This window comes from Bufo gargarizans, chromosome 8, assembly GCF_014858855.1.
Source record: "Bufo gargarizans isolate SCDJY-AF-19 chromosome 8, ASM1485885v1, whole genome shotgun sequence".
In the NCBI taxonomy this organism is placed as follows: domain Eukaryota; kingdom Metazoa; phylum Chordata; class Amphibia; order Anura; family Bufonidae; genus Bufo; species Bufo gargarizans.
The window spans coordinates 10,492,800-10,508,574 of record NC_058087.1 but is presented as its reverse complement, the minus strand read 5'-3'; the positions used below and the strand labels follow the sequence as shown (position 1 = coordinate 10,508,574).

The following is a 15,775-nucleotide window of genomic DNA, read 5'->3' as shown; positions in this document are numbered from 1 at the left end:
CGCAGCACAAGTTGTACATGTGCCTCGACTGCGACCTCTGAATCTCAAAAAATCCAGCAGTGTTGGATTTTTGGCAATTCAGGGGTCGCAGTCATGGCACACGTGCAACTTGTGTTGCGACCCCATTCATTTCTATTGGAGCTCCACTACACTGCGATGCTCCTGTGATCCTGGTCGTGACCGTTGTCGCCTTGTTGCCCTGCCTTAATTTATGTACCTCATTCTCTGATGTACTACAAGTCCAAGCATTTGCGCCAAAGCTGTGCCCATTAATTCTGCTCCATTGAGCAACTACCAAAAATGTACATAGAACATCGAGCTCCCTTTTCATAAAGAATGTCTAATCTAATTGAATAGCCTTTGAAGATTAACCCTTTATATGTGCACTTGCACTATATATGATATACATATGTCATGGTACCCGCATAATAATTTTTTTGCTGAAATTTCTACAACTCTCCCATACAACTGAATGGGCTTGGTGAAAACCCATGCACATGCTGTAGAAACAACCCCATTCACATGTACGGGACTTTCTGCAGCAACTCTTCCATGCATGAGCATATCATTTATAGGACTGATTAATGCACACCTTCCAGGAAAGTCTGCATCTAATGTGCTGAGTGTTCCCCTTTCATTGCAACAGTTTCACAGAGATATCTCGCCCTAGTAACAACCAAAATCTACAGTTGTTTCTTTCAATCTGTGACAGCTGCAGGAGCCATTCCTCTTTCCAATTTGGCCAACCTGAATTCCATATTGTAAGAGCCTGTACCTATATTTAGCTGGTAGGCTTAAATTGCAGAGAGTTTAAGCCTGGCGGAGTTCACAGATCAGCCTTTTTACTGCTTGACTTGGGAGCTGACAACAGCTAAGGCCTTTCTGCTCTCTCCCTCAAACCCTGTGCTCTTCAAGCAAGAGAAAAAATGGATCCCACCAAGGAACTAAAAGAAGAACTTCGGCTTTATCAATCTACTCTTCTACAGGATGGACTGAAAGAACTTCTAGATGAAAATAAATTTGTCGATTGCTTCCTGAAAGCTGGAGACAAAAGTCTACCTTGTCACAGGCTGATCCTTGCAGCCTGTAGTCCTTATTTCCGGGAGTTCTTCTTGTCTGAGGAAAGCGAAGAGAAGAAGAAAAACGTGGAGCTGGACAACGTTGACCCAGCTGTGATGGAAGCCATTCTTAAGTACCTCTACTCTGCCGATATTGACCTTAATGATGGAAATGTCCAGGATATTTTTGCATTGGCCAGTCGTTTCCAGATCCCATCCGTCTTCACCGTATGTGTCACCTACCTCCAGAGGCGCCTCTCAACCGCGAATTGCCTGGCTATCTTCAGGTTAGGCCTACTTCTGGACTGTCCACGTCTTGCAGTCACTGCACGCGATTATGTGTGTGATCGGTTCAACCATATATGTAGCGAAGATGACTTTCTGCAGCTCGCTCCACACGAACTGATCGCTGTCATTTCTAGCGACGCCGTAAATGTTGAAAAAGAAGAAACTGTGTTTGAGGCCGTGATGAAATGGGCCAAGACGGATAAGGAGAACAAAGTGAAGACCCTGGCAGATGTCTTTGACTGCATAAGATTTCGTCTTATGACCGAAAAATATTTCAAGGATCGTGTCGAAAAGGAGGAGCTGTTTAAAGATCCTGAAATCCAGAAGAAGATTAAGGTCATTAAAGATGCCTTCGGAGGCAAACTGCCTGAACCACCCAAAGATAAGGCAGGCGATAGTGATGTTGGGGATGAAGACTTACTTCCCGGATATCTGAATGACATTCCTAGACATGGCATGTTTGTCAAAGATCTTGTCATAATGATCAGCGACACAGCTACAGTGGCTTATGATCCAGTAGAAAACGAATGCTACTTGGTAGCTCTGTCCGAGCAGATTCCAAGAAATCATTCCAGTATAGTCACCAAATCGAAGCAAGTGTATGTCATTGGCGGGCTGTATGTGGATGAAGAAAGCAAGGATAGCCCTTTAAAGTCCTACTTCTTCGAGGTATGTAGAGGTAAAGCATCTTAAGATTACTGTTAGGGCTCCTTCACACTTGTGTATGAAAATATGGGTGTACAATACTGATTTTTTTTTTTTTTTTACAATTTGTTCTGTTTTTGGGTCTCGTTTATATCTATTCTTGTTATATTTTGAGTTGTCCATTTTTCATCCATATTTGTTCCATTTTTTACTAAAAAAGTTTATTTATTTGCTTTTTTTGTCATGTGGCTGAAATACGAATTGGCAAGTACTGTGCCAATACGGAGCATGCGTTTTTAAATTCATCCCATTCTGTGGGCTAAGACTAGGTACCAATACATACCCTTTGGAATATGCGCATAAAAAAACCTGCATAAAAATAAGTGTAAATAAACCATTCAATATATTGGCATATTTGTATCAATATAAGCAATGTAATTAGTAAGCATCTGTAATAGGGAAGTGTGAATAAGCCCTTAGATTTTATTTTGTGTTATTACCTTTTGATTACAGAACATTTTTATTATTGTATTGAGCCCATAGAAGTTTATATGAATAATGCACACCAGAAAATCTATTTTAGACACCTAGCATCCAGGGATTATTTAAAGGGAATATCCACCTTTTTAACCCTATTTAGAGCTCCAAATCGACAGCATAGGAACTTACTGCATACTGTTTCATTATTGAGATCAATGCATAAACAGTATACCATAAACTCCCCCTAGTGGTGGCTTTTAACAGACAGAATTTAGCTGTATGTGTATACAGGGGATTTTGGAGCTCTGTATCAGGAGAACAGAAACGTAAGTGCTATAAAATTATATTAAGAAATTGATGAGCACAGATTTTTGAACCTATTTAGGCAGAAAAGAAACACAATTATATTCTCTGGTGGGCATCAACCTAGAGATGCTATTTAGAGCTGTTATACATATTATGTAGATACAAAATGACTTCTAAGATTTTCAATAGTTTACAATTGTGATGAGGTGTAATATCTCATTCAGTGCACAGACCATACCTACAAGTGTATACACTTGTATTATCTTGGCGCTTATTGTGAATTTTAGAGTTTTAAAGGGAATGTGTCATCTGAAAATGCTCTATTGTTTAAATCAAGTTTTTGTATTTTTTTAGAATTATCATTGATTTTTAATATTTTTTAAAATATCCTAAAATTTTAGGGTTTTTGTCTGGCCACTAATCCTAATAAATAGGTCAAGACTTGACCGCCATTTCTTTGTGAGCAGCCATTAGGGCTGTAGACACAGTAGACCAGGGGTCAGCAACCTCCAGCTGTTGTGAAACTACAATTCCTAGCATGCACACTTGCTCAGCTGTTCTCAAAACTCCCATAGACGTGAACGGAGCATGCTGGGAGCTGTAGTGGACCAGAGGTTGCTAATCCCTGCAATAGACTAGAGATCACCTCATTGACTTCTATGGGAGAGTTTTCTAGACATACTCTGACCTGTGGAAAGGTCACATGTACAGGAAAGGGGAGTAGATAAGTTGCGACCATCACCTATTGTGAATGGCGGATTCAGTGTTATCTATACATACGTGTTAGCTGTCATTGTAATCCTGTCTGAGATAATAATGAGATGACTGAAAAGTGATTTGTACAGAACATGAAGTCTTTGACATATGAATAGGCCTAATGATCAGTGTGAAATCTGATATTGACATAAAAAAGACAAAAAAAATTACCAAAAATTCTAACTTGATTTAAACATTTGGTTATTTTCTGAGGACACCTTCTCTTTAAACCAGCCAGATAGACCATAGGCACTAGATTAATGTCGGATACAACGCTTTTTATAAATGCTGTTATCACACCTGCTTCCCACTTAAACACACCTGCTATTTCTGTGAATGGGGGAGGGAGAAGACCAACATTGCTGATGATCCTTCTTGTGAGAATGCATGACAGTGAGGTACTAGTCATACACCGAAATTGCAGATTCTTCTGAGAAAAAAAGATCAGCCAATTTTTGAAATGTTTACATATGGCTATTTAGAGGCCAAGGACAGAGGAATGAGGACATTTACCAGTATGTGTGAACAGACTTATAATGTCCTGTCTTCATAAGATCTGGTAATGAGGAGTCAAACCAAATTTATATCATTGCATCTGCATGAGGAGGTTGAATTTATAGTCTGTTCAGATCAGTACTCACAATGAATTGTGTTGGGCATTATCCCTCATGGTCATTCTGAATAATCTGCATTCCACAAAGTAGGGCAGTGGTTTCCAACCAGGGGTCCCAGGACCTGGACTTCCTTGAGCCGTGATCAGGTGTTTCCCAGAACACAAGACATGTCAACTGATTTCAGCTGCTCAAAGAGGAGTCAAACTATTGCATTGGACAAGAATTATAGAATACTTTATATGTCACTACACCAAGCTTCTTTTAAGAAGGAATGGCATTAGAGGTTACATAGTTAATACGGTTGAAAAAAGACACACAGTACAGACCAAAAGTTTGGACACACCTTCTCATTCAAAGAGTTTTCTTTATTTTCATGACTATGAAAATTGTAGATTCACACTGAAGGCATCAAAACTATCAATTAACACATGTGGAATTATATACATAACAAAAAAGTGTGAAACAACTGAAAATATGTCATATTCTAGGTTCTTCAAAGTAGCCACCTTTTGCTTTGATTACTGCTTTGCACACTCTTGGCATTCTCTTGATGAGCTTCAAGAGGTAGTCACCTGAAATGGTCTTCCAACAGTCTTGAAGGAGTTCCCAGAGATGTTTAGCACTTGTTGGCCCTTTTGCCTTTACTCTGCGGTCCAGCTCACCCCAAACCATCTCGATTGGGTTCAGGTCTGGTGACTGTGGAGGCCAGGTCATCTGGCGCAGCACCCCATCACTCTCCTTCATGGTCAAATAGCCCTTACACAGCCTGGAGGTGTGTTTGGGGTCATTGTCCTGTTGTAAAATTAATGATGGTCCAATTAAACGCAAACCGGATGGAATAGCATGCCGCTGCAAGATGCTGTGGTAGCCATGCTGGTTCAGTATGCCTTTAATTTTGAATAAATCCCCAACAGTGTTACCAGCAAAGCACCCCCACACCATCACACCTCCTCCTCCATGCTTCACGGTGGGAACCAGGCATGTAGAGTCCATCCGTTCACCTTTTCTGCGTCGCACAAAGACATGGTGGTTGGAACCAAAGATCTCAAATTTGGACTCATCAGACCAAAGCACAGATTTCCACTGGTCTAATGTCCATTCCTTGTGTTCTTTAGCCCAAACAAGTCTCTTCTGCTTGTTGCCTGTCCTTAGCAGTGGTTTCCTAGCAGATATTCTACCATGAAGGCCTGATTCACACAGTCTCCTCTTAACAGTTATGTCTGTTGCTAGAACTCTGTGTGGCATTGACCTGGTCTCTAATCTGAGCTGCTGTTAACCTGCGATTTCTGAGGCTGGTGACTCGGATGAACTTATCCTCCGCAACAGAGGAGACTCGTGGTCTTCCTTTCCTGGGGCGGTCCGCATGTGAGCCAGTTTCTTTGTAGCGCTTGATGGTTTTTGTGACTGCACTTGGGGACACTTTCAAAGTTTTCCCAATTTTTCGGACTGACTGACCTTCATTTCTTAAAGTAATGATGGCCACTCGTTTTTCTTTACTTAGCTGCTTTTTTATTGCCATAATACAAATTCTAACAGTCTATTCAGTAGGACTATCAGCTGTGTATCCACCTGACTTCTCCACAACGCAACTGAGGGTCCCAACCCCATTTATAAGGCAAGAAATCCCACTTATTAAACCTGACAGGGAACACCTGTGAAGTGAAAACCATTTCAGGTGACTACCTCTTGAAGCTCATCAAGAGAATGCCAAGAGTGTGCAAAGCAGTAATCAAAGCAAAAGGTGGCTACTTTGAAGAACCTAGAATATGACATATTTTCAGTTGTTTCACACTTTTTTGTTATGTATATAATTCCACATGTGTTAATTCATAATTTTGATGCCTTCAGTGTGAATCTACAATTTTCATAGTCATGAAAATAAAGAAAACTCTTTGAATGAGAAGGTGTGTCCAAACTTTTGGTCTGTACTGTAAGTCCATCAAGTTCAACCAAGGGACAGGTGGGGATGTGAATCCCAGAAGGAATTGAGACTCAGATTTCTACACGTTTTCATAAGCATTTATGTTTTTTACTTTTAAGAATTCATCTAAACCCTTTATAAAACCGTCCACTGTTCCTGCTGTGACCACGTCCTGAGGAAGTCTATTCCACAGATTCACAGTTCTTACGGTAAAGAAGCTTTGACGCTTCCGGAGACTGAACTTTTTCTTCTCCAGTCGGAGGCAGTGCCCCTTGTCTTTTGAGCACATTTTACAGCTTTTCGCTGTATTTTTTGTATGGCCTATTTATATATTTGTATTCGTTAATCATGTCCCCCCCCTTAGACGTCTCTTCTCAAGACTAAATAAATTCAATTATTTTCATCTTTCTTCATAACTAAGACCCTCCATGCCCCTTATCAGTTTAGTCGCTCTCGTCTGTACTTTTTCCAGCTGCAGTGCGTCCTTTCTATCGACTGGTGCCCAGAACTGAACTGCATATTCCATATGAAGCCACACCAACGCTTTGTAAAGTGGTGATATTACATTCGTGCCCTGCGAGTCCATGCCTCATTTAATGCATGACAATATCCTGGTGGTCTTAGAAGCAGCTGATTGACATTGTATGCTGTAATTTAATCTACCACCTACAAGGATACCCAAATCCTTCTCTATAAGTGACTCTCCCAGTGCTAGGACATATGAAGCACAGAGATTATTACTACCAAGATGCATAACTTTACATTTGTCCACATTGAACTTCATTTGCCAAGTTGATGCCCAATCACTCAGAGTGTTCAAGTCAGCTTGTAGTTTATGGACATCTTCCATAGACTGCACAATACTACACAGCAGTGTCATCTGCAAAAATATAAATGGTGTTATTAATCCCCTCCTCGATATCATTAATAAATTACATAATAAAGGGCCCAGCACTGAACCTTGGGGTCACCACTTATAACCTGGGCCCATTCTGAATAGGAATCATTGACCACAACTCTCTGGACACGGTCCTTCAGCCAGTTTTCAATCCAATTACAAACTATAATTTCCAAGCCTATAGACCAGGGGTGGCCAACCTTACAGACACAAAGAGACAAAAAAAACAACGTATGACTACGAGGAGACACAAGCTACACATTTACACACGAGTCACCGTACTTTTCACCCTACAAGATGCACCTAGGTTTTAACAAAGAAAAATAAGAGAAAAAAAGAAAAAATATATGTTTCATCAGACCTCAGATCAGATCCCCAATCCTCATCTGACCTAAAATAAGATCCCCAAACCTCATCAGACCTCCAAATCAGACCCCCATGCTCGGATCAGACAACACAAATCAGACTCCCAGTAACAGACCCTCAGTGCTCAGATCTGCCCCCCCATGCTCAGACCTGACAAACCCATGCTCAAACAAGACACCCCATGCTGAGATCTGCCCCCATGCTCAAATCTGAACCCCCATGCTCCGATTCCCCCCCATGCTCAGATCTGATCCCCATGCTCAGATCAGACCCCCATTGCTCAGATCAGGACACCGTCATGCTCAGATCTGACCCCCATGCTCAGATCAGACCCCCATTGCTCAGATCAGGACACCTTCATGCTCAGATCTGACCCCCATGCTCAGATCAGACCCCCATTGCTTAGATCAGGACCCCGTCATGCTCAGATCAGACCCCCATTGCCCAGATCAGGACATACTCCCCCATGCTCAGATTAGAACCTCCCATGCTTAGATCAGACCCCATGCTCAGTTCTATAATTTAAAAAAATCTCTTCCCTCTCCTGCTCAGGCACCTGCCACTCTGCAGGTCTGACACTCTCTCCACTGTGACCTGATGAGTACAACGTCAGGTCATAGTGCGTGTCTCCACGTACTACGTTCTCACACTGTGTGCATCAGGACGTAGTGGAGAGTGAGCTGGAGCTGCAAAGTAGTAACAGTGCCCTATCAGGAAAAGAGATCTGAGCATGGGGTGGAGAGTGAGCCGCCTGACTGCTTCCACAGCTAGAGCCGCACTTGAAGAAGCAAAGAGCCACATGCGGCTCAAGAGCCACAGGTTCGCCACCCCTGCTATAGACCTTACTTTACTTATTAAGCGTCTATGAGGGACAGTATCAAAAGCCTTTGCAAAATCCAGAAACACTACATCCACTGCTACTACTCACCTCCTTATAAAAACAAATCAGGTTAGTCTGACAACTTCTGTAGATACATTTTTCAGGGGATTCAGTGAAGTAGAGTCTTGACAGCTAATGACTTCTACTGACCAGCTTGAGGTCTTGGCTGCATTCATTCATCCACATTTCAAAGCAGTCTATTGAACAGATGATAAATGCTAGTCGGTTTGGGAGTCTAACCATTCAGACCCCCACAATTGTTAGAAAAAGGACCCTTGACCCCAGTCCACCCCCAGCTGCAAGTCAACAACTAGGAGAGGTTAGAATAGAACGATGGTCGAGCATGCATCCTGGCGCTTCATTCATATAACTGGCAAACTCATAGTTGTGGTTTGGACTGTGATCCCCAACCTGTGGCTCCCCAGCTGCTGCACAACTACAATTCTTATCATGCCCGGTTGGCCACAGGCTGTCAGGGTATGATGGGAGTAAGGATTGGACTGTCCCATTGACTTACTTCATTTTGGGTACCAGTAGTGAGATACTTTATGATCTGCTTTTTTTTGTTGTCAACCCCTTTAGGGATAAAAACTAAAATACCAACACTAATATACAGCCGTAATGTGGTTACAGCCCTAACATACAGAAAATGAGTAGAAAATACAGCTTTTGCGTTACTCTGGATCAGTGGCAGCGAACCTATGGCACTTGTGCCAGAGGTGGCACTTAGAGCCCTCTGTGTGGGCACCCGCACCCTGTAAAAAGTCTATGGTGCACCAATATGCCTTAGACTTTTCCTGCTATTCATCTGTGCAGGGCGCACTATGAACAGCGCAGGCAGCGCACTGAATGCAGGCAGGCTATTATAGCTAAATGATAAAGTACATGGAAGATATACTATACTGGTATTCAGGGTAAATTGCCGTGTTGGCAATTTGCAATAAATAAGTCGGTTTTGGGTTGCAGTTTGGGCACTCGGTCTCTAAAAGGTTCACCATTATCCTCAAACCCTCAAAATACAAGGGGGCACTGCCTCCGATTGGAGAGGAAAAAGTTCAGTCTCCAGAAGCGTCAAAGCTTCTTTAGTGTAAGAACTGGGAATCGGTGGAATAGACTTCTCAGGATGTGGTCAGTTTTAAAAAGGGTTTAGATAAATTCTTAAAAGTAAACAACAACATTAATGCTTATAAAAATGTGTAGAAATCTGAGTCTCACTTCCTTTTGGGATTCACGTCCCCACCTATCCCTTGGTTGAACTTGATGGACTTATGTCTTTTTTAAACCGTATCAACTATGTAACCACTGCTCTGGATGCTAGGTGAATGACAAGCAGTTATACTTTTTAAGTAATACCATTTTGTTATTAAATCTTCAAACATATATAGAAAATTCATATGTCATATGGACGTAATATATTCTTTTGTATTGCAGCTGGACAGCATTGGTGGGGAATGGATTGGGCTACCACCACTTCTGTCAGCCAGATGTCTTTTTGGCCTGGGTGAAGCCGACAACTGTATCTATGCCATTGCTGGCAAAGACCTGCAGTCTGAGGAGTCGCTTGATACAGTCTTTGCTTATGATGTTAAGTATGTTGTATGTGGTAACCAAGCCCATTACTATTTGCCCCCCATCCCACAATGTGTTACTAAGGTTCTTCATGTCCTTTCAGATCAGTAGCTTGGAACGAAGCAAAGAAACTTCCTGTCAAGGTTTATGGACATTCTGTAGCGTCACACAATGGACTCGTCTATTGTGTTGGAGGAAAAACAGATGACAAGTAAGTATGTGACAACACTGTGCTACTGCCATAAGGAACATGGTTTTCCAGCATGTTCTTCCAGTCCGTAAGTGCAGCACAGGTCCCTATATTAATACATGTAGTCCAGCGTAGAATAAGTGGTGGTGTTCCCTGTGAGGTCTCCTTGTAGCGTTGAAGGATTTCAGATGCCCAATAGAGTTCGCGTCTAACTCTGTTGACCCCCCCCCCATCCACTATTGTTATTTTCCGACATGCGTAGAAGATATGTCAGAAGATTATGTTTGGTGAAATTCACCTTTTGAATCTTTGTTCATGGCTTTATAGTATCGTAAGGCTCTGTTCACACTGCCATGCTGGGTTCCATTTTGAAATGATGTAGAATGGTTCTTTACGGATCCCATTGGCTTATAATTGGCACATCAAGTTTCTGTTAGGTTTTTAGGTCAATCAGAATAAAGCAGCATTCAGCTACTCTGCCTGTCAGGGGGAAATAGAAACCTAATAGACTGGACCATGACGCTGGTGTGAACAGAGCCTTGTACAACTAGTTTATCTGAAAACAAAATCCTTATAGCATTGTGATTTCTCCCTTGAAGCTACTGAGATGTGATTATGCTTCTACTACTAATATAGGAAACTAGTCAAAGTCCATTTGCCAGTAAATAATGATAAAAAAAAAGACTGTATACAGCTCACCAGCTTCATGGTCCCAGATACATGGAGGATATGTGGAAAGCACAAATGATTAACATGAAATCAACGGAGGAACTCCCGCATTCCGCAAAGGACCGCAAAGACTTATTGTGCATCTTAAAAACCAAACAGGGAACATCATGAATACCTACGAGTTTCGTGTCTGAAAGTAGTGACGCTGATGGCATAAAAAGTTTATTATGCCATCATGTGCCAGATAATGATCCTGCCATCTAGATGCAGGTATGCAGCTTGACCCTTCTTCTAGAGCGAGGAGGCCCCTACTTGACACTGGACTATCAACGCCCCTTGAAATCATTGGATGCACTTTGATTTCAATGGGTTCCTCCAGGACTGGATTTTTAGGAAGAGTAAAGGGGTTGTGTCCAATGCCTTCCACCATTGGTTGGACTACCCTTTCCCGATAGGTTATAGACTGTATTATGCCCCTGTACCAGCACTGTTGGTGCTCTTGATGCTGGATGGTCAAATAAGCAAGGCTACATTAAATAATAAAAAAACTAACCATCTTGTGATAAGACTAGAGGACATGGTAAAGCCCATAAATCCTGCATTGTTGGACTCTACTAGGTCTCTTTTGATAGAAAGCAAAGTTTGTGTTTTTTCGTCGTTACAGGAAATGTACTGGAAGAATGTTTGTATTCAATCCCAAAAAAGGCGACTGGAAAGATCTTCCTCCAATGAGAACAGCTCGCTCAATGTTTGGTATTGCTGTGCATAAAGACAAGATCTTTGTCGCTGGTGGTGTTACAGAGGAAGGACTGACCGCATCAGTGGAAGCCTATGATATTGCCACAAACAAGTAAGTATGAGAGTTGCACTTGCACACCTTGGTTTCGGTTCCAAGTGGTACCTTGGAACCAAACCCAAGTTCGGTAAGTAGAAATTAATTTCTGAAGTTATTACCCGAAGTCTCGCATAACTTTGCGAAGTAATAACTTTGGCTCATAGGAGCCAATACATTCTAATACTGTACGGAGTGCTCGCTCCGTACAGTATTCTAACAAAGTTTTATGCGAATCGACTTCGGATGTTTCATCCAAAGTCAATTCCCTCATCCCTAATACTCATCAATATCAGATTGGTGGGGCCAACACCAGGAACCCCCACCTATTTGGGCAGCCACCGGTGCCAAAAACTATACAGTGGATGGAAGGCTCTGTCCACTGTGTTTACAGTGGCGGCATACTGCAGCTCAGATCCCATTCAGTACCCCGGCACAGCCGATACACAGTGGACGGAGCCATTTGCTTCCAGTTCTGTTGACAGTATAGTTGCCGGCGTCAGCTCCAAACAGCAGATTGCTACCTCCACCGATCTGATATTGATGGCCTATCCTAAGAATATGTCTATAGTTCTTAAGAGTTTTTATTTTATTTTTTGGTGGTGGGGGAAGAATATAAGTAATCAAGGGTGTACTAAAACTTTACACATTATTTGAAGGGTCTGTCTCAAAAAGAAACCCTCTGTCCATATGCCCTGTTAGCAGGGTCTTTCCTCCAGCAGGGTGTAAGACGTCAGATCGGCTGCAGGGTCTGTCTGAAAAGGATTTGTCACACGAACCCCATAAAAAAAAAAAAAGATAGAACATCGGTTACCTTGAAGTTGAAGCCCAGAACGTTTCTGCCAGGAGATAAGTGATGAGCGGCTCCACGTCATGTAAAGCCATCCTGGCGAAAAGATTCTACAGTAATCCCAAGATGAAACCTAAAACCTGACTGTGCCCACGACTAGGCATGCATGGACCCTTGGCTCTAGACATTTGAGATCTGTAGATAGAACACAATGCTCTTTCCAGTAACCAGTGGAAAATGAATTCAATGGAATGGAATCCTTCACAACAAGCAGTTTATATCGGTTCCTTAGGAACTGGAGGCTGGCTGGTATAACAGCTCTGCCATAACAAGTGATTAGAGCTAAGCTGCAAATACCAGACACAGGACGTGGACAAGAGCGGCGCTATTTCTAGAAACAAAAAAGTGGCAATATTTTTTTTACAGTCCCTGCAACCCATTTAATGCATTTGTGCTTTGCTTATTTAACCTTTCATTTTATGCCATTTTTTATTTTTTTTTCAGATGGGAAACGATACCAGAATTCCCACAAGAAAGAAGTTCCATCAACTTGGTTACTTCAGCTGGATCTCTGTATGCTATTGGAGGGTTTGCAATGGTTCAGCTGGAAACAAAGGAATTTGCACCTTCAGAGCTCACAGACATATGGAAGTAAGTTGAGCAGTGAAGACTGTACGGTATATAGTTGTTTGGTCCATCCTGAATACCAGATACACAGAAAAAAAGTACCCAAAAGGAAACCTTTGAAGAGGACCTTAAAACAGGCTTTTAAATATTTATGAAGTATATGCCATAAATAGGTGCAGGTCTGATTGGTGGGGATTCCATCCATTGGACCCCACCTCTGAGGGAAACCTGGTTCCCCTAAGCCTCATTCGGCAAGGGGGTGGCAGAGACTGAATAGAGAGGATACCACATGGATTGCAGCGCCAGAGTCCAGTCATAGAAATGAAGGGGGCTCACAGCGTAAATTTCACCAGATCTGAAAAAAACTAACAAAAAAACAGCAGGGTTGGATTTTTTGTGATTCCGGGTTTGCGGCAAGCTTGAAAGTCACACTGCAACCCATTCATTTCTGTGGCTGCACTTCTACACTGCAATTCTTGATCGTGACAACTAGGGATTGACCAATTATCGGATTTACCGATAATATCGTCCGATATTCATGATTTTCAAAGTTATTGGTATCGGCATCTAACCTTGCCGATATGCTGATAATGCGTCCAGCGCTGCTCGCTTATGAGCTCTGAAGATGCCCGCACCACTGCCACCAATGAATGTCTGGCTAATATTAAAGCAGGAGGAGGGACAGGGGAGGGTTTTCGCTGCGTCGTCTCAGCTAGTGTGCTTGGCGAACGGCAGCAGCCTCCTCCTCCTGAGTGTCCTCCCCAGAGTCAAACAGCCTGCAGAGCAGGTGCCTGGCTACTGTGCCACCAATGATCATTTTAATACAAATACAGGAGGCGGGTGCCGGCTGTACCCGCCTCCTGTATCTGTATTAATGGTTACCATGGCAGCCAGGACGCTACTGAAGCCCTGGCTGCCATGGTAAGCTCCCTGCTGCTGTGTGCACTATGCACAGGGTAGCAGGGAGAGTGTAAGATCCTATTCACCCTAATAGAGCTCTATCGGCCTGAAAGTTCACAGGCTATTGGTATCGGCTCTAAAAAATCAACATCGGTCGATCCATAGTGACAACTGTAGCCCTAGCCTTATAAAGTGTTCTCTAGACTGACAAGAAAAAATGCTGACAACTGGTCAGGCCACATTATATATATATATATATACACACACACACACACACATTGATAAGAAGACTTCTTACTAAAAAGCAGAATGGTGCAGAGGCGCCATATAATGTATTTTGCTATATTTCTAGTTTGGCAATTGCATCCCATCCACAGTGGACATATGTGCACAATTTTTGTGAAGTTGAGGAAAACTGCATCCAGTGAACTTATCAGCAAAAATGCTCAACATTTACAAGCTGATCAACTTGCTAGTGTTTTATAGGGATCTACTACATCTAGCTGTTATGCTTTCTAGGAAAGGCCAGCCAGTTGTGTTATTGTAGGGAACAATGTAGACCCTATGAGCTCTTTCACACAAGCGTGTCCCTAGCGGGAATCACGCTCGGTATGAGAGAGGGATGGTGCGTTCTGGACATAAAGCTTTCAGTATGATTCTGTCTCAGAAAGGCAGAGGCATACAGCATTATCAATCATGATAATCCAGACTGCACAATCCTTCTCTCACATCGAACATGATTCCCGCAAGGGACACGCTCATGTGAAAGAGCCCTAAAGGTGTGTGCAAAAATTTCTGTTAAAAATCCATTCTACAAAATGGGTTGTATCTGCAGCATGTGCATAGATTTCTGCTAACCCCATTCAGATAATAAAGACAAATGGAGAAAGTTTTGCAACAAATCTCAAAGTTACAGATAATAGTTGTATGAAATTATTATATGAACACTCATTTGTCTGCACTAACACATCAATGTTTTTTTTTTTTTGTGTGTGTGTTCTCAGGTATATGTCCTGGAATATGAGTGTTGTCTCCACTTGCAGGGGTGAGGGTGCAGGGCCCACTACACAGCTCTACAATAGATGGTATTGATGTGATCCTGCCTATGATATGTCATCATGGCTGAGCAGCCCGACAGGAACACTCAGCCATATGTAGTATATGCAAAGCCAGAGCTGTACTGTGTAGCGAGACCCCGGCGACTCACCCACCAGGAAGCTCTGCAAGTGGTGGCAACATTCTGCTCACATTCTAGGACAGGCTACTGGCAGCCATTTTAAATCATCCCCTTTTAATGGTGTGTGTAGAGTGCTGTCAAACTCATCATCCGATCGTTACCTTGATACATGATGTTTTTTTCTGATAAATGTCTAAAAAGGTGTTCTGTCCTTAAAAGTGACCGGAGTGGTTGGGGATATCAACTGACTTTTTAGCTAATGTTTAGGCGACTGGAAACCTCTCAACATGAGAGACAACCCCTTTAATCAATTTATTCCATGCTGCACTGGGGCGAGAGACAAGTGTTTAATATTTCATGGCGAATTATATTATACGTTTTTTTTTTTTAAAGAATTCTGTCTTCTGGATAGGTCATCAGTATCTGATCGGTGGGGTCCGACAACCGGGACCTCCGCCGATCAGCTGTTTGCTCCTGGTGATCGCTACTTAAATTTCTGTGGTGTGTCTCCCTTTAGATTTGAGGATGACAAGAAGGAATGGAGTGGGATGCTGAAGGAAATCCGATACGCCTCAGGAGCCACCTGCCTGGACTCTCGCCTTAATCTATTTAAGCTGACAAAGCTGTAAGACTAGAATACGTGGCTGATGATGAAAGTGTTACCATATTTTTGTTCGCTACTAATTGTTTTAAACTAAAGAAAGGTTGTACATACATTTATAGTTAAATTAATAAAGTTTTGGAAACCAGATATTCATCTTGTCACATGATCAACGTCATTGGAAATCTGTTAAATATTGGTCTATAAT

The 15,775-nt window shown here is 42.3% G+C and overlaps 1 protein-coding gene across 1 annotated transcript; it reads left to right on the top strand.

Annotated features, from left to right (window-relative positions):
* The first annotated feature begins 834 nt into the window (after nucleotides 1-834).
* KLHL41 (kelch like family member 41) lies at nucleotides 835-15,717 on the top strand. The gene is made up of 6 exons (XM_044302541.1): nucleotides 835-2,015; nucleotides 9,644-9,801; nucleotides 9,885-9,992; nucleotides 11,305-11,490; nucleotides 12,767-12,913; nucleotides 15,484-15,717. The coding sequence occupies exons 1-6, from the start codon at nucleotides 927-929 to the stop codon at nucleotides 15,593-15,595; spliced, it is 1,800 nt and encodes a 599-aa protein (XP_044158476.1). The 5' UTR covers nucleotides 835-926; the 3' UTR covers nucleotides 15,596-15,717.
* The last annotated feature ends 58 nt before the right edge of the window (nucleotides 15,718-15,775 follow it).